The following is a 27,937-nucleotide window of genomic DNA, read 5'->3' as shown; positions in this document are numbered from 1 at the left end:
CGGTTTGATAAAATGGTATAAATTTTAGTTCGAAGGTTTATGTGGCCTTCAGTTTCCGCCCTCTTCAAGTTAATGCTAGGGACAAGTAATAATATTGTTAGGCTATTTTTCAGCATTGATACTTACAGGCTTTGGATATACTACATAATATACCGCCGCTACTACAAGGTTACGGATGTAGACTGCTACTTAATTCAGTGACAGTAGGTCAGCGCTACTGAGTAACTGTTGTGCTTGAGTAGGTTTCAAGTTGCATTCTGTCATTTCTGTGTTAAATTATGCATGTCAGTGGAGTGCATAAATAAAGCTTGTGTTTTCGATGTGTTTCCGCCGAACAAGCTTGTAAAGTAAAGCTATCCCTGTACCAGGCCGTGAAGGCCCATAGGGTTGTGAAACGTTGAGGATCCCACATTATCTAGACAGTGAGCTCATAGATGGCGTTAAGGTTGTCAGCCTTACGCGCCGGCCGCGCTTTACTCCCCAGGAAAATGATTTAATTAATTCCTGGTACTCATTTCTGTTAGAAGCTGAGTAAACCCCAGGGCCTAGTGCCGCTGGAAAGATTAGGTCAACTGAAAAAAATCCATTGGGACATCAACCTGCGACCTTCCGGCTTGTAGCATAGCCGCTCAACCAACTACGCTACCGCGTGCCCCAGGACAGGATTGTAATTGTAACATTATTGTGCATCAGATTAGTTTTATGTCTTTGTTTTATCTGATATGTTATAATTAGTACCTCAACAGAGCAATGAAAAGCATGACATTTCTGTATTAAAATACGAGTTTTTTTTAAACTAATGTCTATGACAAGCCGTGTCCTTTATCAACTAACTATACCTATAGGCATTTCACCCCCCCTCAACACACACACACACACACACACATATATATATATATATATTCATACGCACACACACTCCTCTCTCTCTCTCGGCCATGCCCGCAAGCACGCTTACGCACACGCACAGTGACTTTTACAATGGTAGTGTTTCCCCCCCCCCAGTCTTGTAGCTTCAGTTTAATCCATATCCTCATCAGTAATTTGAATTTCAATTGGTTTGTATCTGGCTCATGTTCTATTGAATACTGAGTTTTGTGCTCAGCCATACTTTATGCTTACAGAGTAACCAGGACGGTTAGAAAATGGGTAGTTATTATTATTATTTTTTTATTGCTAGTGGGGTGGGACTAAGTCCCTTGTACTGCGGCCACTATTGTACCAGCCCCAGAGGATAGGTGAGGGTGATTGTGGAGCAATTGGTGGAATGAAGATTGGCAGGGGAAACCGAAGTACTCGGAGAAAAGCTGCCCCAGCGCCACTTTGTTCACCACAAATCCCACTTGACCAGACTCGAGATCGAACCCGGGCCACCGCGGTGGGAAGCCAGCGCCTAAGCGCTTGAGCTATGGTGCGGCCTGAATATGTGTGATAAATTAAGGATGAATGAAGGCACTTATTATTAAAGTCATCAGAATATTGCGACGGGACAAGACTGATTTTTTCGCGAGTTATAGTTTGCGGTCTCTCATCTGATACCACCGTGAAAACATTTTCTGTGAGCGTTATCCGTTGTATGGGTAAAGAAAATACACGGTATTTCTGAGTGTGAATCCCTGTCTGAAGACATTTGCTTCATATATAGAACCGGGTGGAGGGACCGCCGAAACTAACCGAAACGACGATGGTAACAACCTGGTGCTGACATATATGTACTGGAGATTAAGGTATAACTAGTGTTTGAGTCTCCACGAGGAATCTCTAAAAGAAACTTTATGGTTCGTAAACTGACATACGGCGAAATGGCTTACGAACCCGGGTACAGGAGGAGTCGGATGGACCTCCCGTCGAGCCGGGGCCGGCCCCGATCCATAACGGATAGATTGGCTTCAGCTTCGCTCTGTGGTCTAGTGGTCAGAGTTCCTGGCTACAGATCCAGAGGTCCAGGTTCGATTCCCAGCGCTACCAGATTTTCTGAGAAGTAGTGAGTCTGGAATGGGGTCCACTCAGTTTCTGTGTCAAAGAAACTGTCTGTGGTCTGGTGGCCAGAGTTGTTGGCTACAGATCCAGAGGTCCGGGTTTGATTCCAGGCGCTAATAGCTTTTCTGAGAAGTAGTGGGTCTGGAACTGGGTCCACTCAGTTTCTGTGTCAAAGAACGCCTCTGTGGTCTGGTGGCCAGAGTTCCTGGCTACAGATCCAGATGTCCGGGTTTGATTCCCGGCGCTACCAGATTATCTGAGAAGTAGTGGACCTGGAACGGGGTCCATTCAGCCTCATGAGGATAACTGAGGAGCTATTTCAAGTAAATAGCGGCTCCGGTCTAGAAAACCGAAACACCCTCAGTCCGCTAAAGTTGGCACTAACTTCGCCGACAATCGGCTGTTGCTCGGTCGGTATAGTTCGCTTGCGGACTAAAACCACAGTTTTTTTTGTTGATCTGTCAAAAGTACTAATTTATTATCGCATCGAAGATTAACTGACTATCTTTCAAGGTAAGTACTTATAAATTTCCGTGCATGTCTCCTGATTGCCTCTCTCAGAGAAGCAGCAAGGAATTTCTCATAAACTAGCCTGGGTGTACATATTCATAAGATTACTACACAATGCCCCAAAGCGAAAAGAACAGAGGCAAAGTTGTAATGACGTTGTAGGTTCGTATTCACATTAACAACGCATGATGTAAAGGAAATTTTAAAAATTAGTTATTATGGGGTTCAGAGTCTAGAACACAGAGACTGTAGCCCTCTGTTTTCTCTAAATATCACCGAAAGGTATTCTGTTCACATGCTGACTATATGAAATATAGTCAAAACGTGTTGATGTATAATATATCGAGAGTTCAAGATCAATAAATCAGCCAATTCACACCAGAACACACCATTCATAAAAGTACGAGTGTATGCATAAATCAGAGACAGACCAAACATGAAGTATCCGTGACGGGTTGAAATGTGTGACTTGTGTTTCTAGGTGTATGTTCTGTTTACCAACAGTGCCTAGAAATAAAAATGCGTGTTTATACCTTGCAGTCTGTGTTGATGGCTTATTTATTCTTCGTGACTCATATACATGAATTTTATGGGTGTAAATGAGAGGAACCGGTCACGGTAGCTCGCTCGGAAGCCGGTATCGTGGGTTCGAATCCCACACAAGGCATGTATGCTTGGTGTGTATGCGTTTATTCTATGCTTGTGATGTCCTGTGTTCAGGTAGAGGCCTTGCGAGGAGCTGATCACCCGTCCAGGGAGTCCTACCGTCTGCAAAATGATAATGAAACTGAGAAATCAGCCCTTTGCTCAAAAGTGGGAAGGAGAGGAGGGGAAAGAAAATGATAAGAACTGTTAAGTAGCCACAACGAAGCTATGTAATGATACATCAAGCAAATTTTGTGACAAGTAACCCCAGGGTTTACGAAAGTCTCAGTCTTTGTGACTAATATAAATTAATGGCAAAGTTTGCCGATCCCCGGAATTAACAGTAAATGAATAATGTAGTGTAAATTTTGGCTCCCACCCCACCCCCGTATTTTCCGATGTCCGACTGTTGTGAAGACAATTTCTGTGGAGAATTCATGGTGCTTCCTTCAGATGCTGGTGTCTATACAGAGTGTGTCATGGATTGAAATTAACAATTGTAGAAGTAATGATATGTTAGAGAAGATTCCTAAAGAGTCTTTAAGACCCATTTTAATAATATTCTCCCACCCACGTCTACCTATTTCTAGTGGTTTCTTCTGCCTTTCCCTCCAAAGTTCTGTAGTCCTACCCGTGCCTGCTACATGCCTGTCCATCCCACTCCCCCTTGACGTAATCATTCTAATTATACTTGGCGAAGAGTACAAGTTATGCAGTTCTGTCCAACCTCCTACCATTTCATACCTCATCGGTCCAAAATATTCTCCTTAACACCCTGTTCAAATCCCATCAGTTTAAGTTCTTCCTTTAACGTCAGAGACCAAGTTTCACACCTATTCAGGAGTACAGCCATATTGGCGTTTACGAAACCCACATTACCTAAGGTTTTAAATGGTCTCTTTCATGTATTTGATAAACCGTTTCGCAGATTCTGTTGTTCGATGCTGTGCATTATTATGCTGTTGGAATGAAAACCGTGTTCGTTTTGTGTGTTGCAGAAATGCCGGTTATAAACTGGGCATGAGTACAGTAACCTTAATGATCTGCGGAGAACATCGGTGGGAGCTGTGTGTGTTATTCGCAATCTTGTTCCGTGTCTGTAAGATACGAGGATGTGTTGCACACATGTGGACATCACAACTTTGCAGTGTTAGTCCTGCAGAGCGCAGTAAATTGTAACTGTAAAAGGAATGCGTACGAAACTGACGACCGAGATCCGATTTTCTTTAGGAGCACGGATAGTCCTCTTCAACGCTATGTCGTGGTTAAGGCCGCGCCATAGCTCAAGCGGTTAGTCGCTGGCTTCCTACCCCGGCGGCCCGGGTTCGATCCCGGGTCTTGTCAAGTGGGATTTGTGGTGGACAAAGTGGCTCTGGGGCGGGTTTCTCCGAGTACTTCGGTTCCCCCTGCCAATCTTCATTCTACCAAATTCTCCATCATCATAATCATCCGGGGGAGGCTACAATAGGCTAATCAGTGGTCGCCGTGCGGAGTGGACCCAGTTGGACTCCACCCCCCACTAAGCGGATGTAAAAAAAAAGTCTAGGTTATGTTAGAAAATGGGGTACTGTGCTACAAGCCGGAAGGTCGCGGGTTCGATTCCCGATGATGTATTTTTCAATTGACCTAATCCTTCCAGGAGCCGGGATAGCGTAGTCGGTATAGCGACTCACTACGTGCTGGACGACCAAGGAGTCGGTGTTCGAGTCCTGGTAGGGTCAAGAATTTTCTTTTTTCCGCTTCTTCCAGACCGGCTCTGGGGTCCACCCAGCCTACTACCCAATGGATACCGGGTGCTCTTTTCCCCGGGGTAAAGCGGCCGGGGCATGAAGCTGACCACTTATCTTGAGCTAGTGCCGAGGCCAAGAAAATATGGATCTATACATTCACTCCTCCATACTCCCTCATAGCGTAGTGCTTAATTAGTCAAGCACAGGGACAAGTTTACCTTTTACCTTTACCTAATCCTTCAATCCGGCCGGTCACGGGAGCCGAGCGGTCTAAGCCATGTTCTCTCTTCGCTCGCTTGGAAACCAGGATCGTTGGTTCGAATCCCACTCAGAGCATGGATGTTTAGTTTGTATGTGTACGTTTTTCTGTGTTTGTGTACAGGTAGAGGCCTTGCGACGAGCTGATCACCCACCCAAGGAGTCCTACCGATTGTGTAAGATCTAGAAAACCCGAAGTGAACGGAGAAGTTCATGGAGGTAGGCCTAGGCCCACTGGGGCTGTAGTGCCAAGGAAGAAAAAAATCCTTCTAGCCGCACTATGGCTCTGAGGCCGACTCAGCCTCTAACAGATATGAGTAACAAAGAATCTTTCGGGGGGGGGGTAAACGCAGCCGGCGCTGAAGGCTGACAAACTCACCGCCATCTGTGAGCCGATTGTCTAGAAATAATGTGGGAGCCTCGGCGTCTCATAACCCTACGGGACTTCACGCCCTGTTACAGGGATAGCTTTACTTTTACCTTTACCGTTGTCTTCAAATCTGCTTCAACTGAACCCAGTCACCTGATATCAGTTCTGTCTACTCGCCGAGTGCCCTCTGGTTTATGTAGAGTTGACTTGCCGGAAGAATTCTGCTCCTGTATTCTAAAAAATTGTCCCATCTATTTCAACCGCCCCACTTTGATCACTTCCACTACAAACCGTTCATTACGTAATTTATGAAGTTCATTAAATATCCTGATATCGTACACAAGTCCGAATTTTAAAATTCTCTAAAGGTTTTTTTTTCTCCCCCAGTGGCCCTGTGTTTAGGTAGAGGCCTTGCGACGGGCTTCTCACTCTTCCAAGTAGGTCTGCCTCTGTGAGAAATGATTACGGAATTGAATGAGAGATCTGCACACGAATGGTTTGGAAGGACCGTAGAAAAAAAATGTTACGCCACAGTCATGCTAGGCGTCCCAGTGGTACACACACACACACACGCTGTTTACAGACACTGCAATGTCGGACATACATGCATTTGCTATGTAAACAGTTACACCATGAAATGTGCAATATCTAACATCAGACATTCGACATTTAATTCAAACATGCTGAGACAGTGAAGGATATCAGAGTTCAGATGGCTGATACGCTCGTGTGAATGAAATTGCGTTGTACCATGTTTTAACCGCCGACGGAACCCGCGACCCTCACCGTGCTACTGGAAGCGGATGTCGCCCTTTTTAACGGTGATACTTGATGATGCTTCAGCCGAGGATGAGCCGTATATCTCAGAGTGTGACGTGTACCATCTTACTGTATATTGTAGGAAGAGAGGAGATGCTGGTTCGGTGCTGTAATTGCTCAGTAGATAACAGTCTTTGGTACTTGAATGACTTACTGTTGAGGTTACAGTCTTCTGCTGCAGAGTGGCTTTCATTTCATTTGATGTCCCTCCACAAGACACTCTCGCTGTTACAAGCCTTGCTATTTCTGTACTCAGCGCTCCAACCTGCTCCGGTGTCTCTACTCGAGTGGTTCTTTCGTGGCTTGTCGAATCCCACGAAGTACTTACTATATTTCAGTTGGCTAGGCTAATTACTCCGATGACAGTGGCCGTGCGTCTAGAGCATGCACTGTCTTCGCTTACTCGAATCCCGAGGTCATAGATTCGAATCCCACTCGGGGCATGGATGTCTGTATGCGTTTATTCTGTGTTTCTGTTATTCTGCGTGTAGATAGCGGCCTTGCGATGGGCTGATCCCCCGTCCGAGGAGTCCTATCGACTAATGGGCTGTAGATAGATAGATAGACAGACTGAATTACTGTTCCTTTCAACGCCGTAATTAACTCTGCCTTCTTGCTACCGTTTAATGTGCATAGTAGCATCCAACCACGCTAATCTGCTAACCCAGCTCTTACCGTTATGAAACCGGGATACCAACCGCGGCCACATGACATGTACGTGTATCTCGTTCTGACCGAGCGCAATATTAGCATGTGAGATGTGTAACAACATATATATGAAATGACTTGTATACAGAGAGTAACACACACGCAGGGACAGTATGAAGTGTCTCGTTGTTGATGCTTAGGAACTACGTCAAGTATTCCTCGAATGACAGTGACCAGCATAAATTGCTGTGTGTGTTTATCAATGTTACCTCAGAACTGGACAATGACCAGCAGTCTATCAATGTTACTTCAGAACTGGACAGTGACCAGCGGTCTATCAATGTTACCTCAGAACTGGACAATGACCAGCAGTCTATCAATGTTACTTCAGAACTGGACAGTGACCAGCGGTCTATCAATGTTACTTCAGAACTGGACAATGACCAGCGGTCTATCAATGTTACCTCAGAACGGGACAATGACCAGCGGTCTATCAATGTTACCTCAGAACGGGACAATGACCAGCAGTCTATCAGTGTTACCTCAGAACTGGACAATGACCAGCAGTCTGTCAGTGTTACCTCAGAACTGGACAATGACCATCAGTCTATCAATGTTACCTCAGAACTGGACAGTGACCAGCGGTCTATCAGTGTTACCTCAGAACTGGACAATGACCAGCAGTCTGTCAGTGTTACCTCAGAACTGGACAATGACCATCAGTCTATCAATGTTACCTCAGAACTGGACAGTGACCAGCGGTCTATCAGTGTTACCTCAGAACTGGACAATGACCAGCAGTCTGTCAGTGTTACCTCAGAACTGGACAATGACCATCAGTCTATCAATGTTACCTCAGAACTGGACAGTGACCAGCGGTCTATCAGTGTTACCTCAGAACTGGACAATGACCAGCAGTCTGTCAGTGTTACCTCAGAACTGGACAATGACCATCAGTCTATCAATGTTACCTCAGAACTGGACAGTGACCAGCGGTCTATCAGTGTTACCTCAGAACTGGACAATGACCAGCAGTCTGTCAGTGTTACCTCAGAACTGGACAATGACCATCAGTCTATCAATGTTACCTCAGAACTGGACAGTGACCAGCGGTCTATCAGTGTTACCTCAGAACTGGACAATGACCAGCAGTCTGTCAGTGTTACCTCAGAACTGGACAATGACCATCAGTCTATCAATGTTACCTCAGAACTGGACAGTGACCAGCGGTCTATCAGTGTTACCTCAGAACTGGACAATGACCAGCAGTCTGTCAGTGTTACCTCAGAACTGGACAATGACCATCAGTCTATCAATGTTACCTCAGAACTGGACAGTGACCAGCGGTCTATCAGTGTTACCTCAGAACTGGACAATGACCAGCAGTCTGTCAGTGTTACCTCAGAACTGGACAATGACCATCAGTCTATCAATGTTACCTCAGAACTGGACAGTGACCAGCGGTCTATCAGTGTTACCTCAGAACTGGACAATGACCAGCAGTCTGTCAGTGTTACCTCAGAACTGGACAATGACCATCAGTCTATCAATGTTACCTCAGAACTGGACAGTGACCAGCGGTCTATCAGTGTTACCTCAGAACTGGACAATGACCAGCAGTCTGTCAGTGTTACCTCAGAACTGGACAATGACCATCAGTCTATCAATGTTACCTCAGAACTGGACAGTGACCAGCGGTCTATCAGTGTTACCTCAGAACTGGACAATGACCAGCAGTCTGTCAGTGTTACCTCAGAACTGGACAATGACCATCAGTCTATCAATGTTACCTCAGAACTGGACAGTGACCAGCGGTCTATCAGTGTTACCTCAGAACTGGACAATGACCAGCAGTCTGTCAGTGTTACCTCAGAACTGGACAATGACCATCAGTCTATCAATGTTACCTCAGAACTGGACAGTGACCAGCGGTCTATCAGTGTTACCTCAGAACTGGACAATGACCAGCAGTCTGTCAGTGTTACCTCAGAACTGGACAATGACCAGCAGTCTGTCAGTGTTACCTCAGAACTGGACAATGACCAGCAGTCTATCAATGTTACCTCAGAACTGGACAGTGACCAGCAGTCTATCAATGTTACCTCAGAACTGGACAATGACCAGCAGTCTGTCAGTGTTACCTCAGAACTGGACAATGACCAGCAGTCTATCAGTGTTACCTCAGAACGGGACAATGACGAGCAGTCTATCAGTGTTACCTCAGAACGAGACAATGACCAGCAGTCTATCAGTGTTACCTCAGAACGGGACAATGACGAGCAGTCTATCAGTGTTACCTCAGAACTGGACAATGACCATCAGTCTATCAGTGTTACCTCAGAACTGGACAATGACCATCAGTCTATCAATGTTACCTCAGAACAGGACAATGGCCATCAGTCTATCAATACGTAACAAAGATTAAGCAACGTGTAAGACCAGTAGTTCCCAAACTATGCTTTGGCGGAACATTAATGTTCTGGGACTGAAGCGATGTGTTCCGCCACTGAAATAGAGCGATTACGGCCTATTTTCAGTTTCTCAGAGTACAAGCAAGCTGATGGATATAATTTTCTGAATCTTACTTTTGTCTTACAATCTTTAATGTTCATATAAATGTTATATTTTATTTACTTCTTGTTTCTGCTAGAAATCAATAAATATTAATTTTGATATTTTTATTATTACACTTGTTGAAATGCGCAGACCATGACATAATATGATTTTTTTTAATTCGCTTAGTGGGGGGTGAAGTTCAACTGGGTCCACTCGGCACGGCGGCCACTAATTGGCCTATTGTAGCCTACCCCGGGTGATTATGATGATGGAGAGTTTGGTGGCATGAAGATTGACAGGGGAAACCGAAATACTCGGAGAAAACTCGCCCCAGCGCCAATTTGTCTACCACAAATCCCACTTGATCAGACCCGAGATCGAACCCTGGCCGACGCGATGGGAAGCCAGCGACTAACCGCTTTAGCTCTCGCGCCGCTCATGATATAATATGAATCTGCTGCCACAAATGGTGTATCTAGTTCAGTACGTTCCACAGAGAGCAACATGGCGTCCGGTGCTGCGCGCACTGAATAAGCATGGGAGCCAGTTCCTCATAATGTGCAATGCGAATGTACGTTTGTATACCATATTAATAAGACACATCAGACAGTGAAGAGTGTTCTGGTGTTTGTGTTTTACATGTTCCTTGTATCAGACTTCGGTCAGTGGCCATAGTCCAACAACATTCTTGTTCAGCGCTATTCCTTTGTTTCCTAACGAATATGTTCGGTTTTTTTTTTCAGTTCGCCCGTGACTCCATGGGAAAGAGGAGCCGCGACGACGATCTTGCAGTCTGCGACGACGGTGGTGCTATCTGTCTTTGTGGTCTCTACACTGATGTGAAGCGTAATGATCGCCAATTGGGTCTTTTTAATGTGAGAAAGGAGATGGAACGTACGTAAGACATGCCAGCTGGGAGACTGATCGTTTGGACATGCTCGTAGCGACTCGAACTCGTGTCTTTGTCGTTAACAAAGCTTCCCCCATCGTTACTGTTCGCAGCACTTCATAGGTTTTAGAATAAACGTATTTCTAGTTTGTGCTAAAATGAACGCCAAATTCAAGCCCTCTTTTAATTTTTCCCCAAATTCAATTTATATTGACAATCTGGAAAATGAAGTCCATGGTGATTGATCGTTAAATCTGGAACTATATCGGCGATTTTACTTCGGGGAGGAGGCGGTTAAAAGTAAAAAGAAATCAATCTGAACATTAAGATATGCAACCGAAGTTGCACGCAGTTGACGTAATATTGTCAGTTTATCTCCCTTCTAATTCCATTTTATCAGAATAAATCAATTTTACATACAATCAAGCGTTTGTAATTATCTGGAAATAATAATTAAACGGACGTGAAGAATAATTTTGTTGCGGAAGGGAACAACTGAGTAATGTGTTTTTACCTACTTTGATTTTATGTTCATTTTAGAAGTTTTATTTGAATTGCTTTTGTTATTCATATCTTCACGACTCACGCAACTTCACCGGCCTCCATATCTTATTTATGCTTAGCCATAATTTTATTCTTACTATTCTCCTATTAGTTGTGTAGTTTGATGCTGTCTCCACCTGCCCTCGCTCATTCTGCAGTCTTTCCATCTCTTCCTACATGCGGTAATCTTTTCTGATTCATTGCCGACCTTAAGTAGCAGGCTCTGTCGCGCTGTGGGTCTTACAATGTTCTGCTTTGTTGCATATCTGTTGGACTTCCTCTCTGCCATCTCCTGCCCATGTCTCATACCGCTCTTTACCAGCGTTCTGAATGCCCCAGAAGTCTAGGTCCATAGGTGACCTCAGTTATTTGGTCAAATACGGAAAAGTTTTGGGATACATGTACTTGTAATTTGAGAACTGTACTAGGTGGCGTTATTTTGAGACTTGCCTGCGAAACATTCAAATTATACGTGTAGGCAGCAGAAATGTATGTAGGATATGAGGTTCGCACTGAGGTGACTGCGAAGTGTGTGGTGGGTAATAACGTCGTGTAGTTCGGAGAAGCGGGCCTTTTCAAAGTAACATCCCCTCCCCTTCAGGTTCAAAGAATAAGCAAAGAAAAAAAACAGCCTGTCGACTCTGAAGATGGAGGGGACATGTTCCTTCGAAACGTCTGGTTGTCTCCGAACTGTAGGATGTTAACAACGCAGAAGACCACACACTTTAACAGAATTACATGCTTGGCATTTTCCCCCTTTGATCACAATAATATTAATGTGTAGCTTCACAAGCAAAGTAACTGAGTATATGGCACAGCAGAAATTCAACATAATAATAGAGTTTTTGTGACTCTGTGATTTAAATTGTAATGAAACAGTGGCTGTTTTCGACTCGCGGAATTTACGTTGGCAGAAATAAGTAACTGAGAGTTACAGGCACCGATTTCTGTCTCCGGAGGTTTGCCCAGGTGAAATTGTTTTGTTTAACCGTTACAACAATGTAACAGCAGATTTGCTGTGGCCAGAAGCTCGTTGGGGTTTTTCTCTTGGGTGCCCCATCGCATCCAGACCAAGTCTGAGGCCATCCAGTTCACGGGGCGGGGCGGGGGTTGCGAATATAGACACTTAATCGTCCTCTGACGGGTTCATGCTGGGCATGATTTATTTGTCGGGTAAGTTCTCCATTTTGCGAAATTTAAACAATTTACTTTTCATCACTAGCTCCCTAACACAGCCATAGTCAATTAGAAATGAAAATTTCCAGCAAAAATACTATATTCTAGGAAGTGACATTGTATAGGCCGGTAGATTTCAACTGACGTTTCGGAGGAACCTGCTGCTTCCATATTCAGGATTGAAGATTGAGCCAAGCGACTAGCAACAACGAAAAAACGAACAGAGTTCTGCGTGCTACCAGTTTCTTATTTCTTATTTACTGTCCATGTCTGGTGTACTGAAGATTAAGGCAGTACGTCCCTCCGAAACAACGCTGAACTTCTACACTGTGTAACATCGCAGAAGGTTGTACCCATCATAGTCACTGTTGCAAGAACCCCAAATCCGAAAATGTTCGTGATGATATATCAACGCAAAGCCCTTAAAATTTTGCATAACTTACAAAATGTTAACTGACTGCAGTTTATGTGATGGGAACAGAACAAGGGTCTGTTGGGAGAGAGAACGTGGACATTATTTCTTTAAGAAGACCGACGTTTCGATAATAATATAGTGATTATAATAATTTACTTTACAATTTAGAGTTCCAGTTCTTACATTTGCACACAAAATTGTAGGAGTGCTGATGTTTCGAATTATGAGGAGGCAAAATTCATAAGTTGCCGTACTGTAATTGTGTTTAAAATGTAGCTACTCCACTTATCTTTACGTTTAGTATGTCTGTATTAGGTGGTTGAATTATAAACAACATATATATATATATATGTTGTGGCTGAGCTCGGAAGTGTGAGGGAACTTGCGTAGCCTCATGTAACGTACTTTAACAGGCGTAGCAGTCCACACGTAACTGGATTCCGTGTACTCAGTGTGATATACATGTAAATGTTCTCAACAGAAATGTACACAGAATAATACAAACTTTCTATATAACGGTGTTTTGTATGTATATACACGTAATATTATATTTACGCGATGGGGGGGGGGAGTTGAATAAATTATATATTTTAAGGATATCGTCAGAATTCATTTAATCAAAATCTGATCAGCCGAACCACCAAATACTTAAACTCAAAGCCATGAATTCATTAACTCTTTTTATGTGTATCATTAAAATCTGTTAGGACTGTAAGTTGTAACTTGTAAGTGTATGTATTAATTGCTCTTTATTTTCAAACAGAACATTTCACAATGAAACTTCAGGAGGTAATTTATCTTCACTGTGCTTAGTACTGACAGAAATATTTTCCTTCTATTCCTCCTCCTCCCCCCATTTTCTGTCCCTCCCTCCTTCCCTCCCGTTTTCTGTGTTCTTTCTTGGTTTTATTTTATTTTCCCTGCTCCCTTCTTTCCAGCCTTACTTCCTCTTTTTCTTTCTCTTGGTTTCGGAAGTGTGCTGTGTTTGATTTGCCGCTGCAACTGACAACTGAATGAAGACATTGAAGAGTTGGTCATACTGTCCGCCTATAAGTAGAAGACTGTACAGAAACATCCGAATGTTGGCAGCAGCTGCCTGTCTGTTCACGAAGTCATTAAATCCCTTTCCGTTTTAAACTAATGCTTCACTGTGAACAAAATTACTTAAGCGAATCTTCAACTTCGTACCTCTGTTTTGGAATGGGAGCGCCGAAGATATTTGAAATGAAAATATCTATGTGTATGTATATAAGCGTATATGTATGTGTACATATTTATTATTTATTTTACATCTATATTTAATTGAGTTTGCACATAATAAATTCACATACACACATAGAAACCGAAGATAAATTTCTCACGACATAAGACCAAGATCTCCTCAGCTGGATATAGTAATAGAGCACATAATATCGTTAAGAAAATATTTTTAATAAGTTAAAATGTTATCTCCACCCGATAAATCAGTCATCAAGTGTCGCTGGATTTGAGGTTCTCGAAGCAACCTCTACGACGAATACTATTCTCCGGCATGTAACGCCGTGTAGTCCGATATAAGATCGCGAACCTTTCGAAGGAGCATACGTTCTCCACCTTGAAGCCCGAAGACGTGATAATGTGTGAGCAAGAGCAAGCGGCAAACAGCAAGCTGACTGAGCAAAACATGGCTAGAGATGGCCAACAGGTGCAAGGAAATGACTAAAGAACGAAGCGTGCCGTGCGCACGCGCGCTATTGTTAATGAAATTAAATCGTCTTAGGAAGCAACTTCTTCATTTATGAATTACCGGAAAGGGCATGGCGGAAAGAATATATACATGGCACTCGGGTATTTCTAAATAAATCCTGACGTGTTTAATACTTTTCAAGATTTATCGAAGAGAAAGGCTGGCTCCTTTTGCTATGAACACATTATGTGATTTATAGTATTATAAAAAATAAACTCTTCTGACAACTCTTTGACATTCCATGATAATAATTTGTGATTTATGTTACATTATAACGGAAGTGCACACGTATAAACATGTGGAGGTCTCTCTTTCATAAATCAGTCTTAGCTCAGAAAGAGAAAGTATAAAGGACGCAGAAACAAGTCTATTCTTATAATTCGGTTATGTATTTTTTATCACGGCATATCGACGTCTATTTTAATAATGAGGCAGAATCAAAAGCGAGAGAAGCCTCTGAACAGTTTCCAATGCCTTTTTTTCGGATTTATTTAGGCTGATTTATTAGCTAAAACGTTAAATTGGTTTGTATTGTTATATAAATCAGTTGTAATAAATATTATTAAGTTTTCATCCAATTAAAATTGTAATGTGAACATAACACCATCATATGGTTGTGAGGACGTCAGATGGTAGTGCTTTCGAACTGTGCTGTATTTATTCTCTGATGTAGCGAACTTGTTAAATGAATCTGTGTAAGTGTAATATTCTTAACTTCAAAAAATCTAAAAGATATGTAAATAAATGTAGTAAGTTGATTACAAACATTCGGGATAATTTCATTTTCCCCAAACACGTGTGTGTTTAGTTCCTGGTTGAAGTTCCTTCCTGGACTACACGTGCCACACTCCCAATTATTCTCATTTTGTTGCTTTGTTTAAATTGTTTCAGATTTTGAGAGCACTGTTTTATTCCTCTGAATTTCTCGCGGATGGCGTTGCGTGATAACCAACTTCGGCGCATGCTCTAAATGTTGCATATCAATATAATATGGTTTTAGTTCTGAAGGTAGCCATCAGGCAACGTTGGCGCTACTGCAGTGTGACGTCACATCAACCTACAGATGATGAACAATCGATAAGTAATTGTTCTTTTTATAACTTTAAGAAGTAATATTAATTTCCTCTGAAACAATAGAATATTGTAGACTTAATACCTTAATAACAGTAGAACATAAACACATTTTCTTTAATTTAAATATAAGGTAAAATGTGTGATTCTCTGAAGAACTTGTTTGAAAACTAGTATAAACCAAAGGCTTGAACAGAGCCGGAAACCCAATTGAGCACGAAAACACAGTTTTGCAGACTGCAAATAATTGCCATCAATTTACAGGTTTATGACTTCAAAATTGTGCTTCTTTTGTTATCTTGACACCCATGTTATATTGTTTTGGGGTTTAGTTACCGACTGATTCTGTTGATTTTTTGTTTGGCTTACTCTGCGACTGTGAAGATTGAGGCGACATGTTCCTCCGAAACGTGGAGCTCTCTCTTTCTTTTATATATTTTTATTGGTGATGTGACTGTCCTCATACCAGAGCATTCCGAACTTTGTTCTTGGAGAGCCAGACCAGTGGTAAAAAAGTTGCAAGTATATGATGCAATAGATTCGCTACTTGTCTATAGCAAATGCGTTTCTTCAGTTCAGTAATATCCGTTTGTATATGAAGGGATTTAGTCATTCATAATTCATCAATTGTTTTATTGCTCAGAGTTGTCCAGTACATGTCAATAAAGGGATTTTTGATTGATGTAAATGAAATACTTATAAGGTAGGTATTTAACTTTTAGAGGAACTCTGACATTGCTGAGAAATTTTCTCCTTCTGACAGATACAAAACAAGTGATACGGTTTAAGCCACTAAGTTTGGAGGTTTCCGCGGTGGTGAAGACCGATATTTTGAACTTGTAACTAATGACACCGTGTAGTCTAGCAGATTGTTATCAACGTTTCAGAAAAATATACTACCTCAATCGTGGTGGTTACATAACCATCCACTTTCCCAGCTTGCGCACTTCTGTTCTGTAGAAGGAGGTAATATATTCCTCCTAAGTGTTGGTCCCTACTTATGAGGCTACGCAGCGTCCGTAGTACTGATTGAAGTCAGTCCACATACACCCGCTTACGTACACCAAAGCCGGAGGAAGTTCCCCTGTGATGTCAGGGTTTCATAACTATTTCTTATTGCATGTGATTCGGTGTGATTGATCCTGGGAGTTGGAAAAATTGTGGAGCTCGAATGGTAGTTGCTCTTCTTACCAATTGAACTACCGCTTCCACAAACTCTGTCGTCATTGTGCTTCCAGGTAGTCTCAACCAACCTGGCAGCACAATACGCAAGGTTCCATCGGCAGCATACAGTAAGTAACAGCTAACGCCATCTCTTTACTATTTTTATAAACTCCTACTTGTGGCGCTATGTCAGTAATTGTGTGCGAGAGAGCGTCACAAGATCGTTTGTGTACGAATGGGGTACAGTTCATGTGAAAAACTACGTGTCATTAACTTGTTTCGTTTACTTCATTTTTCAGGTGTCAGTAATTTAACTTCATTACTATGACAGACTGACTAGAAGCAAAACTAATATTATGAGCTTATAATATACAGAATTCAACCCATCTCAAGTTTGTAACTTACGCAAGTAATGATTATAAGAGAGAGTCAATCAGTATGTAAATGAATCGATAAACCAGTCAGGCAGTCTGCTAGTTGACAAATGGCCCATCGATCAGTCAACCATTAGGTAGGCCGCACACCGGCATGCGTCAAGACATGTAACAGTCAAGACACGATGTCTGCGACATGACGCAAAGAAAGGAGCACAGTTGAAACGAACGAGGTTATGAAAACCACTGCACACCTGTCTGAGTCATGATGCTGACGAATCACGAATGAAGCAAGACTGCGTATTTTGTCTCATGCCTTGATGCTTGTCTTGACGCAGTTGGTGTGCGGCCGCCCAAGTTATCAGTCACTCAGTGCGTCAATCAGCGAACCAGTGAACCATTCAGTCAACCAGTGAGCTAGAGAATTGATTACTCAGTAAGCCAGACACTAATTCTCTTTTTAATTTTGTGAGAAACGTAGAAACGTACTGCAAGGGTACAACTCGGGAATGAGACAATGTTGAAACGTAATGACTGCCTCTTAACGTAAGAATGATCGTGTTGAGAGTGTAACTTCTAATATTTTACTTGTGTAATTCCAAGAACACAGTCTCAGTAGCTACAGCACTGGAAGAGCTCTAGATATGCTGAAGAGAAGGGCTCTTCTGCATACCAAACTTTCTTCTTGTGTTGACGAATATTGAGATTAATATGTTGTAATCACTGCCTGTTAAGCAACATTACATGATTCAAGTGTTGACTCTAATGATATGCACTTAAAAGGAATGCTTTTATCCCACTTTCTGAGTTATAATTATTAATGAAACTAACAGAAGGTCGCGGGTTCAAGTCCCGATGAGGTCATTGGATTTTTTTTCGTCGACCTAATCCTTCCAGCCGCACTAGGCCCTGAGGTTTACTCAGTCTCTAACAGAAATGAGTACCAGGAATTAATTAAATAATTTTCATGGGGAGTAAAGCGCGGCCGGCGCGTAAGGCTGACTAACTTACCGCCATCTATGAGCCGATTATGTAGATAATGTGGGACCCTCAACGTCTCACAACCCTATGGGCCTTCACGGCCTGTTACAGGGATATCTTTACTTTTTTACTTTAACGGATATATTATTGTGAATAGGCGTACAATCATCTTCTTCTTACGTGTTGGGAATTTATCAGTTAATTCACACTTTCGTATGATTCATGATATTCAAAGAGCCTATACTCGTGTTTAAACTGTGCGTACAAGGAAAGTCAGTCTTCACATTGAGACGGAGAACACTGCACTTACAAGAATCACCTGCTTTTCTTAAGTTGTTCTGCTTTTCAATGTAGATGTTTGTATCTTTCGTCGATTTGTCTGCTGCTTCGTAAGCTTGTGTAATGTTGGTATTCTTGATTGATAGAGACGTTCGTGTGCCGCGTGAGGCATAGGTGGACACGCAGAAACTTAGCACCTGAAAGAAGCAAGTTGACTAAATTACGATGCTAAGAACGGTGAGATTAGCGGTACATATAGCACGCATATGAGAATAAGAAACGCACAGAAACTTGATAGGAAAATTTGTGGGCTAAATATCACTGCGGATGAGTAGGGACAGGTAAAGTACAAAAAGGTAAAGTCCCTGTGCTTAACTAATTAAGCATTACGCCATGTAGGCGTGTGGGAGAGTGTATAGATCCACATTTTCTTGACCTCGACACTAAGTGAAGGTGAGTGGTCAGCTACACGCCCCGGCCGCTTTACCCCTGGTACCCATTGGATAGGAGGTTGGGTGGACCCCAGAGCCGGTCTAGACGACGTGGAGAAGAGAGAATTCTTGGCTGTACCGGGAATCAAACTTCAGCCCCTAGGTCGTCCATCCCGTAGGCTAGTCACTACACCGACTATGCTATCCCGGTTCCATTACGTAGGAACAGATATGAGGATAATATTAAAAATTGATTTGAGAAAGAATGGTATTTAGCGATGAATTGGTTTGAACTGGGTCAGGATGAAGTGTAAGGGAGAGATTTCGCGAACACGATAGTGCTCGTTCTGGTTCTATAAAAGTGGGAATTACTTGGTCATCTGAGTAAACAAAACCTGCACCATGTAATTATTTAATTAGAATATTGAGAAGCAAACATTACGGAGTTAATAAAGTAATAGGCTTACATGAATTTCAGTATGACCAACGAACGATTCGGGATAGCTCAGTTACTACAGTGACCGAGTACCGGCTTGACGGCAGAGGTCCGAATCCTGGAAAGGAAAAGGTTATGTCTCTCTGATCCTGTGCCTCTTCCTCTAGCCTTAATTAATCGAGCAAGAAACGCCGTCGGGTCAAGTTACATTGTTGCAGTGTGTTTCATTTCCTCACAGAGACGTAACACAGCTCCACGTGCACAACCCAGCGGCCAAGGACTGTACATAAAGCGAGACCATTACCTCGACCCCACAGAGGCCAATGAGCGCTGAGGTCACTATCGCAAGTCCTGTGCGTGGCATCTCCTGCAGCTTCCTCAGACATCCCGTGTTGTGGATGATGTAACTGATATCCGGAGGTAGAATGGAGCAGAACTCGTCTGTGTCGGTTGGAGGCCTGGACGGACAGCAGGACGCAGGTATGTAGGCGATTGTATCGAGCCATTCCTCCTCCCGATACTTGCCACAGCAACGCAACTGTAATTATTGTCACGAATATGCAGACACAGCTCAAAGTGTGATGTGAAGCTGGGATATTGTGCTAAGTTTAATACTGAATGCTCGAATTAATACAACTTCACGGCATGTAGGGTCTGTATAATGGAACAAACGTGTTATCAACGAGTAAGATTTGAGGTTTTCACTGTGGTGACTATGAAAAATGCCGTCTTCTGGGATGTAACGCCGTGTAGATCTTGGTTGAACTGACGTTTCGGAGGAACGTATCGCCTCCATCTTTAGGGTAGAAAAATCCGCAATCCGTAACCAGAGTGAGTCTGCAGCCACCTGCTCACGCTGGTTCTTCGCTCGCGGATTTTTCTACCCTGAAGATGGAGACGATACGTTCCTCCGAAATGTCGATTCAACCAAGGTCTACACGGTGCCATATCCCAGAAGACGTCATTCTTCATGTTAACAACGAGTTTATACGCCTCAATGCTCTTAATGCCCATTTGTTGGAAATACAAATAAATATGTTTGAAACATCAGATTTGGAGTCTTCTGAAACGTCGGTTTGTAACTCAACATTGACACGGCCGATAGTTCGAGAAGATTTTAGCGTGTTGTTCCGAAGCTAATGACGTAACAGGTGCCATAGAACTCACAGTAAGAAATTTTTTATTCTTCGTTGCGTGTTTGCTGTATATTAAATCGCAGTTATGGCTCTAGGCCTTAATGAGATTTGTACTGTGTGCCATTGAACTAAACTTAAATTCGCCCGACAAATTTTAACGTGAACCTCAAATATCAAATTTATTGTAAATCCATTAAACAGGTATGCAAAATGTGGAAGACGAACGGACAGAGAAGTCCTCCCATTTTAGGGTAACCTGTTTGAAGATATTCCGAAACTCACCTGGAGACACTGAGGAAGAAGACACGACAGGTGATAATCAGGCCGAGATCTTAACCGTCCAATCCTAGAGTGTTATCCTTACAGCGAACTCTTTATATCTATAACTAATTACACGCAGCTGAGCCCTTCTTGAGGAAGGAAAGGGAACTTAACCTGACGTCTGCTTCTTCATTTCAATAAGAATTCCTAGTGCCTTCAACTTTAATTTAAATCCGTTCAAGTCAGAAAGCAACTGATTTGTTTTTAAAATCGAGGCAACTCAGTCGGTAAAGTGAGTGAGTGTGGGGTGGACGACCCGAGTTTGATTTCCGGCAAGAGAAGTGATGCGTGTACTCTGGTTTCTTTCCTTTGTGGCTTCTTTTTGCTAGTTGTTTGTCTGTCACGAATTGACTGTTATGAATTAGCATTGGTGGATAATGTGTTTAACAAGAGGCAGCTTCTTGTCATGCTGTATTCACCTTTCGAGAGCGCTTGTGACTGTAGCGAACTCTGAACGATTCAGTCAACTTGAAAAATGAGGGCACAAAGAGTACATACACTTAGTGTGTGCATTTTGATAGTTACAGCGCAAGATCAGTACTGCAGTATTATGGTGAAACAATACACCAGCTACCTCTGGGCGCTTTCGAACCCAAAATTCTAAAATTTTCCCGTTATGGCGTTGGGAGCATAACATATTATCAATTCTAATATATGTATTACGTATCACAACGTCATATTTACACGTATATCTTGAAGTGCTAATTGCTGTAACCTATCCGAAGGGATAAAAATAGTAGATGTTCAGTTTGAAACAAGCTACTGAGTAATGTTCCATGGAATTAGACTCTTATAAAATTAAAACAAAATAACATAACTATACATAGCTTGGGTTTCTTAATTTTAAATAAAATAGGCCAGTGTTAATTTGCAATTGTAAACATTGATAGCTTGCACATCATAGATTTACCCTGATGATGAGGAACTATAAGATTTGAAACATGTCGCTGTAGATAATTTTTCGTGTTGTATTTCGATGAAAATATACGTGTATATTTGATGCAGCTTAACAATAGAAAAGTAAGGCTCTCAATGCAGAATATATTGCAGTTTATATAGTATACATGGGGGTACGCGGTAGCGTAGTTGGTTGAGGGGCTATACTACAAGCCAGAAGGTCGCGGGTTTAAGTCCCGATGAGGTCATTGGATTTTTTCAGTTGACCTAATCCTTCCAGCCGCACTAGGCCCTGGGGTTTACTCAGCTTCTAACAGAAATGAGTACCAGGAATTAATTAAATAATTTTCCTGTGGAGTAAAGCGCGGCCGGCGCGTAAGGCTGACAACCTTACCGCGCCATCTTTGAGCCGATTGTCTAGATAATGTGGGACCCTCAGCGTCTCACAACCCTATGGGCCTTCACGACCTGGTACAGGGATAGCTTTACTTTTTTTTTTATATATAGTGTACATAATATGAGTACAGTTAATTCATCACCATCGTCATGTTCATTGGCAAAAGAGCCCATTGTTTAGCCATAACCTTCCTTAGATACTGCCAGATTTGTCTATATTAGGCCATTCGGTCTTCTCATCTTTATTTTTCGCAGCAATAATTATTTTACAGAGCGAAATCGTCAGTCTTGCGTTCAACCCCCAACCTGGAGGACCAAGTCTCAGTATTTATGTCCCCCAGTGACAGGGTGGCCCTGCTATACCCCCAGGCACCAGGTTCCGTTGTGTCGTCTTCTATGACTCTGATTGCTGCGTTGGAGGTATTCTAACCCGTCTCCGCAAGAATACACCGCTGATTGGTTAATGGAATCTTCCAGAAAGCATATGTAGGCCTACGTACGAATGCGAGACCCTGATAGATGTGCTGTAGCTTGACGCCGTGTCACTTACAGGCGTAGATGCAGCGTCTCGAAGGATGCCAACCAGTTCACTGGTGAGGTCATCGGTCCCGCGGATCTGTATTAACACACTTCGGCTTCCTTGTCCAGGAACCGAAGAGAGATATGTTTCAACTCTGTGATTTGTAAGGATGCCAAGCGATTGAACTGTTATCAGCATGCGTTATATCAAGATAACGAATGGAGTAGCAGGATTGTATGACTATTTTTCGCGACACAAAGTAATTCCGCGTATCGCTCGGGGAATATAAGTGTATTAACGCAAAAATAATAGAACCTTCATTATTTGAATGTTAATAACGTTATAGTACTTAAACATTTAAATCTGAAGTAATATGAGTTAGACCTAGCTACTATGCGTTTGCGTTGTAGCGTACGATATACGATATTGTGCATATCTCGATCTTTGGAAGTTCGGAGAATAAATGCTGACCTGATACGCGAACGGCACAGTGTCGATTCACAGCAGATGTGTAACTTCTTATATCCATTGCAAAAATAAAGTTCTCTGTTTACAGATAGAAAAATAATAACTTTCTAACCTTGTACATGGTCTACGACTTCTCTTCTTTAATTACTTGAACACAAATTTAATTATTATTTTTTTAATATTAATTTGCATACACTAGAAAGAAAAGAGAATTATTTGGATACACCAATAACAAAAATTAATAAATACAAGAATAAAAAAAGTTTCCCATGCCGGGAATCGAACCCGGGCCTCCTGGGTGAAAGCCAGGTATCCTAGCCACTAGACCACATGGGATGCGGAGAGTTTAAGTATACCACTTGTATTATATTGAACACACAAATCCATAATCTTTGTCGGTTCCATCCTGTTCTTATGATTATGTTCATCAAAACAAAAAACAAACTCTGTGATTTTAGTCCGCAAGCGAACTATAGCGACCGAGCGACCGCCTCTTGTCGGCGAAGTTTAGTGCCAACTTTTGCGGATAGAGGATATGGGTCCATATCATGATAATTAACTTTAAAAACTTGAATTATACCTGATGATGACCTGAATTATATGTCGAAACAGAGAGCGCAAGAAATTTATGCTTATATTAAACGAGTAAGATACATATCAACACCTATTTTTGTCTTCACCCGAAGATATTTCTGCTTTATTGTTGTGCTGACGGTCATAACCGTAAGATACACAATTTCATGCGAGAAGTACGTATTTGTGTAGCACTGACATACCGAAATTCGTGGAACTTAGCCATGTCTTGCATATGACTTTATGTGCTGCAAATAATAATTGTCACATAATAAAATATTGTATATACAATCGGATTTTCAGGAAGAAAACAATTCTTCTAAATTTGACTTGTTTCATTCTGGTCCGTCACTAACAACTTATTTATTAAAATAAGAAAAATCTTCACCAGTCACACTAGAGGGAACTTTTCGCAAGCGCATAAATTGGCCTACGAAGCTATTTTCCATTACTAAATATAAAGCATAAAGAGAGTAAATCAGCCCAACGTTGCAAAAGGTGATATTTCTTTATTCGAAACATTATCTTATACGTGCAGACACCGTTCCCAACCGTACTTCAATTGGTTACGTCGAGTAGCGTATTCCTTGGTTGCGTCACTGTTCATTTTGTCGTAACAGCGGACATGCCACAATACGATACGTCACAGTCGATCTACGGAAAAGGGGTGTCGGAAAATATCTGAGCGTTTTCAAACAGACGCCAGTTTTTAGAACTGCTTCGAGGCTGTAGGACCACCTCTGTGGTCTAGTGGTCATAGTTGCTGGCTACATATCCAGATGTCCGGGTTCGATTCCCGGCGCTACTAGATTTTCTGAGAAGCAGTGGGTCTGGAACGGGGTCCACTCAGCCTCGTGGGGATAATTGAGGAGCTATTTCAAGGAAATAGCGGCCCCGGTCTAGAAAGCCGAGATTAACAACCATGGGGATTCGTTCCGCTGACCACGCGACACCCTCTATCCGCTAAAGTTGGCACTAACTTCGCCGACAAGCGGCGGTCGCTCGGTCGGTATAGTTCACTTGCGGACTCAAGCCACGGAGTTTAGTTTTAAGGGCTGTAGACGCAAACACATCCGTGTAAAAATGCCTGCGCAGAGTTCTCTTTCTTATAATTATTAGTAATTATTTTCAGTAATTCTGTTGGCGGTTGTTGATTCAAATACAGCTTTACTTTTGTGTGCATCGGATCATGCGGGAAATGTTGGATTCAAGTAAATTAAATCCCACTGCTGATAAAATTAATTCCGGTGAATCATAAAACCAAAGTAACCCCTTCTTTGTACGTTCGCTGGAGATGAAGAAACATTCGAGTTATGATGAAATTCTTGTGGCTTTACGGAAGAAGACACTTGTCCCAGAAGAAACAATTCTTCAACGGCTGCTTGTATCAAGCAAAGCTATTTATCAAGTGCATCTTTGGGATATACATCTAATAAGTCTGGACTTTTGCACAAGCTTCTAAGCAAAAGCACAGGTTTCGCAGAGAATACGTCACATAGTGCTGTGTGCTTCGTAACATTGTGCGCGAAAAAACACAACTTCATTTTATACCACACTTTATATGTAAAATTCCCGTTAGATATCTCAGAATCTACACCTCCACAAGCAGGCCGAAGCTTAAATTCTGTTCAAGACCACATCACATATTACTTCCTGAGCAATTAGGGTCATGTACATTGGTAGTAGAATTATCTCATAGATCATAAATGAGAAGAGTGTCACTCGTGCTCTCAATATTGCTTCTATGAATGACCATTCGAATAAAATTGTTTGTATTAATTTTAATGTGGTATTTCTGGTCTAGAAAACCGAGATTAACGGCCGTGGGCATCCGTTGAGCTGACCACGCGACACCCTCTATCCATAAAATTTGGCGCTAACTTCGCCGACAAGCGGCGGTCGCTCGGTCGGTATAGTTCGCTTGCGGACTACAGGTCACGGAGTATTTTGTGTATTTGTATGCTGTCTAAAGACAATATGAACAAAACCAAAACGTTTAAAAATGTCTTATCGCGAAATAGACAGGTACTGCATAAAATAGAATTAATTCATATCTGAAACTTGTGTATGCAGCGAAATACGACTACAAGCAAAGCCAAACACACGCTTATCCCCATTTAATCCTCGACAAGCACCAGGCTCTGCTACATAAGCCCTGCGCAGGGTACAGAACGAGAGATACTAAGAACTGATTTAGATCCGCAATAAACGGCCATCAGTAGGTTACAGGAATAGAAAAGTGTACAAAACCTTTTGTTAATTGTTCTGCTCTCGTTGAGTGATCTTTGAATCACCTGATTTTAAATCGTTGCATATTCCTTCACCGAATTAAACTAAGAAAAATGAGACACACCAGATGCAATAACTAGATCAGTCTAGGTCTGATCATGTTGACCACTTACCTCTTCCTGTACGTAGTCGATATCATGTGGGTTTGTGTCGTAGTTACTCATGTGGTAGTCCATTGTTGCTTCGACTGTCGCATTGAGATTCAACCACATGTTGAAAGCGAGTCCAAACATAACTATTTCTGTCATGTACAGAACTGCCAAAACTGAACTGTACTGAAACATGAAGAACACCGTGAAAATTCTTTGGGGAGATGCAGAAGACGGAAGACAAGGAAGAAGAAAAGAAGGGAGGACGAATAATTTGGCTAGTAGGAAGAAAAGGAAGAAGAGATATAGGCTGAGGCAGAAGTTTAAAAGTAAGATGAAGTTGATATAATTGTAGATTATTTGGAGGTACATAATTATGCTGTTTCAACAGCATATGTTACATCGCATTGAATGAGATAAGGTATGTTCACGATTGATAAATAAGGATTTGGAAGGAAAGGGTAGTGTCATGCTTGAAAATAGTATCATCTCAACCGTTTGGACAAGCTGAGTTTTGAATTTGGCACTTCAGAATGGACTGTCACCGATCTGCTCGGCAGACAAGCAGGGAGACAGACAAGAAGGCGGACAGACAGTGTTGTGTCCCACTAGAGACCGCTGTGAGTACTTCAGGTCCCTGTATGCACCGGCAGAAACAGCGTGGCTGTGTAACACTGTTTACCTCCCTTTGTAGCGATCTGTGCGGCATAGAGCAACGAGGGGTTATCAACCAATCAAAAGAATTGTAGTACGCAAGAAGTACGCAAGGGGCGATGTCGGAAAGAAGTCGTGTTTCTACCAGTCTGTACCCCTCGTGGGGTTGATTCACTGTTAAAAAGCTTTCCTTTCCTTCATCATAATAAACTGTTGTTGCTTGTTACAATTTCGGTTCCGATGTTACTGTCGGCAATGTTTCCAGCAAATTTTATCAGAACCGTGGTTAATGCAGACCAATAACATGGCAGTTTTGTGGGCAGTGGTACAAGCCATTTATGTCCCTGTCGAGCCATTTGGTATTCATTATACTTACAGTGATGAACAGCGAACGTTTGAAGGTTACCGCAGCGCATATTCCAACAGCTGTGAGCGCCATAAAGGCAGAGGAGCTGGTGATTAGGTAGAAAGCCAGCACAGTGACGTAGTCATGCAGGAAAACATTGAAGTGGAACAGGCGCCCTCTGATTGAGAAAGCCACATACATCAATCCAGCCCGCAGCACCTGTAATGTAGTGTTCTGTCAAGTAAACTGTGAAATTAATATTCTGGGACTTACACAAGGAGTATAGCTGTTACGTGGTTGTCACGTGGTTATAATTAATCCACTCAGAGCCAGCGTTACTTTTACCTACGTCTTCTTTCGTTTTGTTTCACAACGTAATTTAATTTTCGGGTGGAATCAATCTCTAGACCGTTTGCTGTTCGGAAAGATTTAATTTGTGAAAGATTTAAATATTCTTTAAAATTGGAAGCCCAAAGGTTCAAGTGAAATTTTGTTGAGAAATCTTAATTTTAAGGTGTTTTTAAGTATTTCAGTTGAGAGGTGGAGGACGGCAGAACTGTGAATGTAGTTGCCAAGTCGCAAGAACACCCGTGTCATGCATGTGACGTCGGTCTTCGGGCAGTCACGTAGAAGCGTTAGGAATTGCAACATCGAAAACTGGAGTGCGAGCCCTCTCTCTCTCTCTATCGGCGTTACAAACCGTCAGTTACTGGAATTCTTGCTCGAGTTCTACAATAGCATGCAGATCATAACTTACATCAGTTTTACTTTATTTGGTTGGAATATTATATTCGATTCTCATCTTAATGGCCGTGAAATGCAATAATACATTAACGCATAAATTGTAACAACTTAGGTTAAAAAATGGGGCACCCCGTAGCGTAATTGGCTGAGGCACTATGCTACAAGCCGGTAGATCCCGGGATCAATTACCGATGAGATCATTGGCCTTTTCAATTGGCATAATCCTTCTACCCACACTATGGCCCTGGGGTCGACTCAGCCTCTAACAGAAATGAGTACCAGGAATCTTCCTGGGGTGTAAAGGGCGGCCGGCGCGTAAGGCTGAGAGTCATACCGCCATCTTTGAGCCGATTGTCTAGAGTAGTGTTCCGCAACCTTTTTCTACTCGCGGCACACCATTAAGTATCCATGACTCAACAAGGCACACCAAAATGTTAATCCCCTCAAAAACGCATGATATCAGACAATTAATATAAATACGTAACATCATCATCATCATCATC

General features: G+C 42.2%; 2 protein-coding genes and 1 non-coding gene across 4 annotated transcripts in view; 1 reads left to right on the top strand and 2 right to left on the bottom strand.

Moving 5' to 3' along the window:
• Positions 1–15,032, top strand: part of LOC111866267 (superoxide dismutase [Cu-Zn]) — a 66,562-nt gene extending 51,530 nt beyond the window's left edge. The window contains exon 5 of the mRNA XM_023855053.2: positions 10,260–15,032. Coding sequence (XP_023710821.1) covers positions 10,260–10,359 — 100 coding nt within the window. The 3' untranslated portion in view covers positions 10,360–15,032. The remainder of the gene's footprint in view (positions 1–10,259) is intronic.
• A 2,898-nt stretch (positions 15,033–17,930) lies between these two features.
• The window catches only part of LOC111866284 (tetraspanin-36-like), a 12,706-nt gene continuing 2,699 nt past the window's right edge, over positions 17,931–27,937 (bottom strand). The window contains exons 2-5 of one of the 2 annotated variants that reach the window (XM_023855088.2): positions 26,721–26,909; positions 25,715–25,876; positions 19,306–19,539; positions 17,931–18,331 (exon numbers count right to left, since the gene is read on the bottom strand). In XM_023855088.2, the coding sequence (XP_023710856.1) occupies positions 18,059–18,331; positions 19,306–19,539; positions 25,715–25,876; positions 26,721–26,909 (858 nt within the window). In that variant the 3' untranslated portion in view covers positions 17,931–18,058. Of the gene's footprint in view, positions 18,332–19,045; positions 19,120–19,305; positions 19,540–25,714; positions 25,877–26,720; positions 26,910–27,937 lie in introns of those variants that run through there. The other variant, XM_033752180.1, reaches the window with a different exon arrangement.
• Trnae-uuc lies at positions 23,004–23,075 on the bottom strand. The gene has a single exon. It is a non-coding gene; the product is annotated as a tRNA-Glu (tRNA).

This window comes from Cryptotermes secundus, unplaced genomic scaffold (assembly GCF_002891405.2).
Source record: "Cryptotermes secundus unplaced genomic scaffold, Csec_1.0 scaffold1025, whole genome shotgun sequence".
Taxonomy (NCBI): Eukaryota; Metazoa; Arthropoda; class Insecta; order Blattodea; family Kalotermitidae; genus Cryptotermes; species Cryptotermes secundus.
The sequence above is the reverse complement of the archived record's forward strand: the minus strand, read 5'-3'. Positions and strand labels throughout refer to the sequence as shown.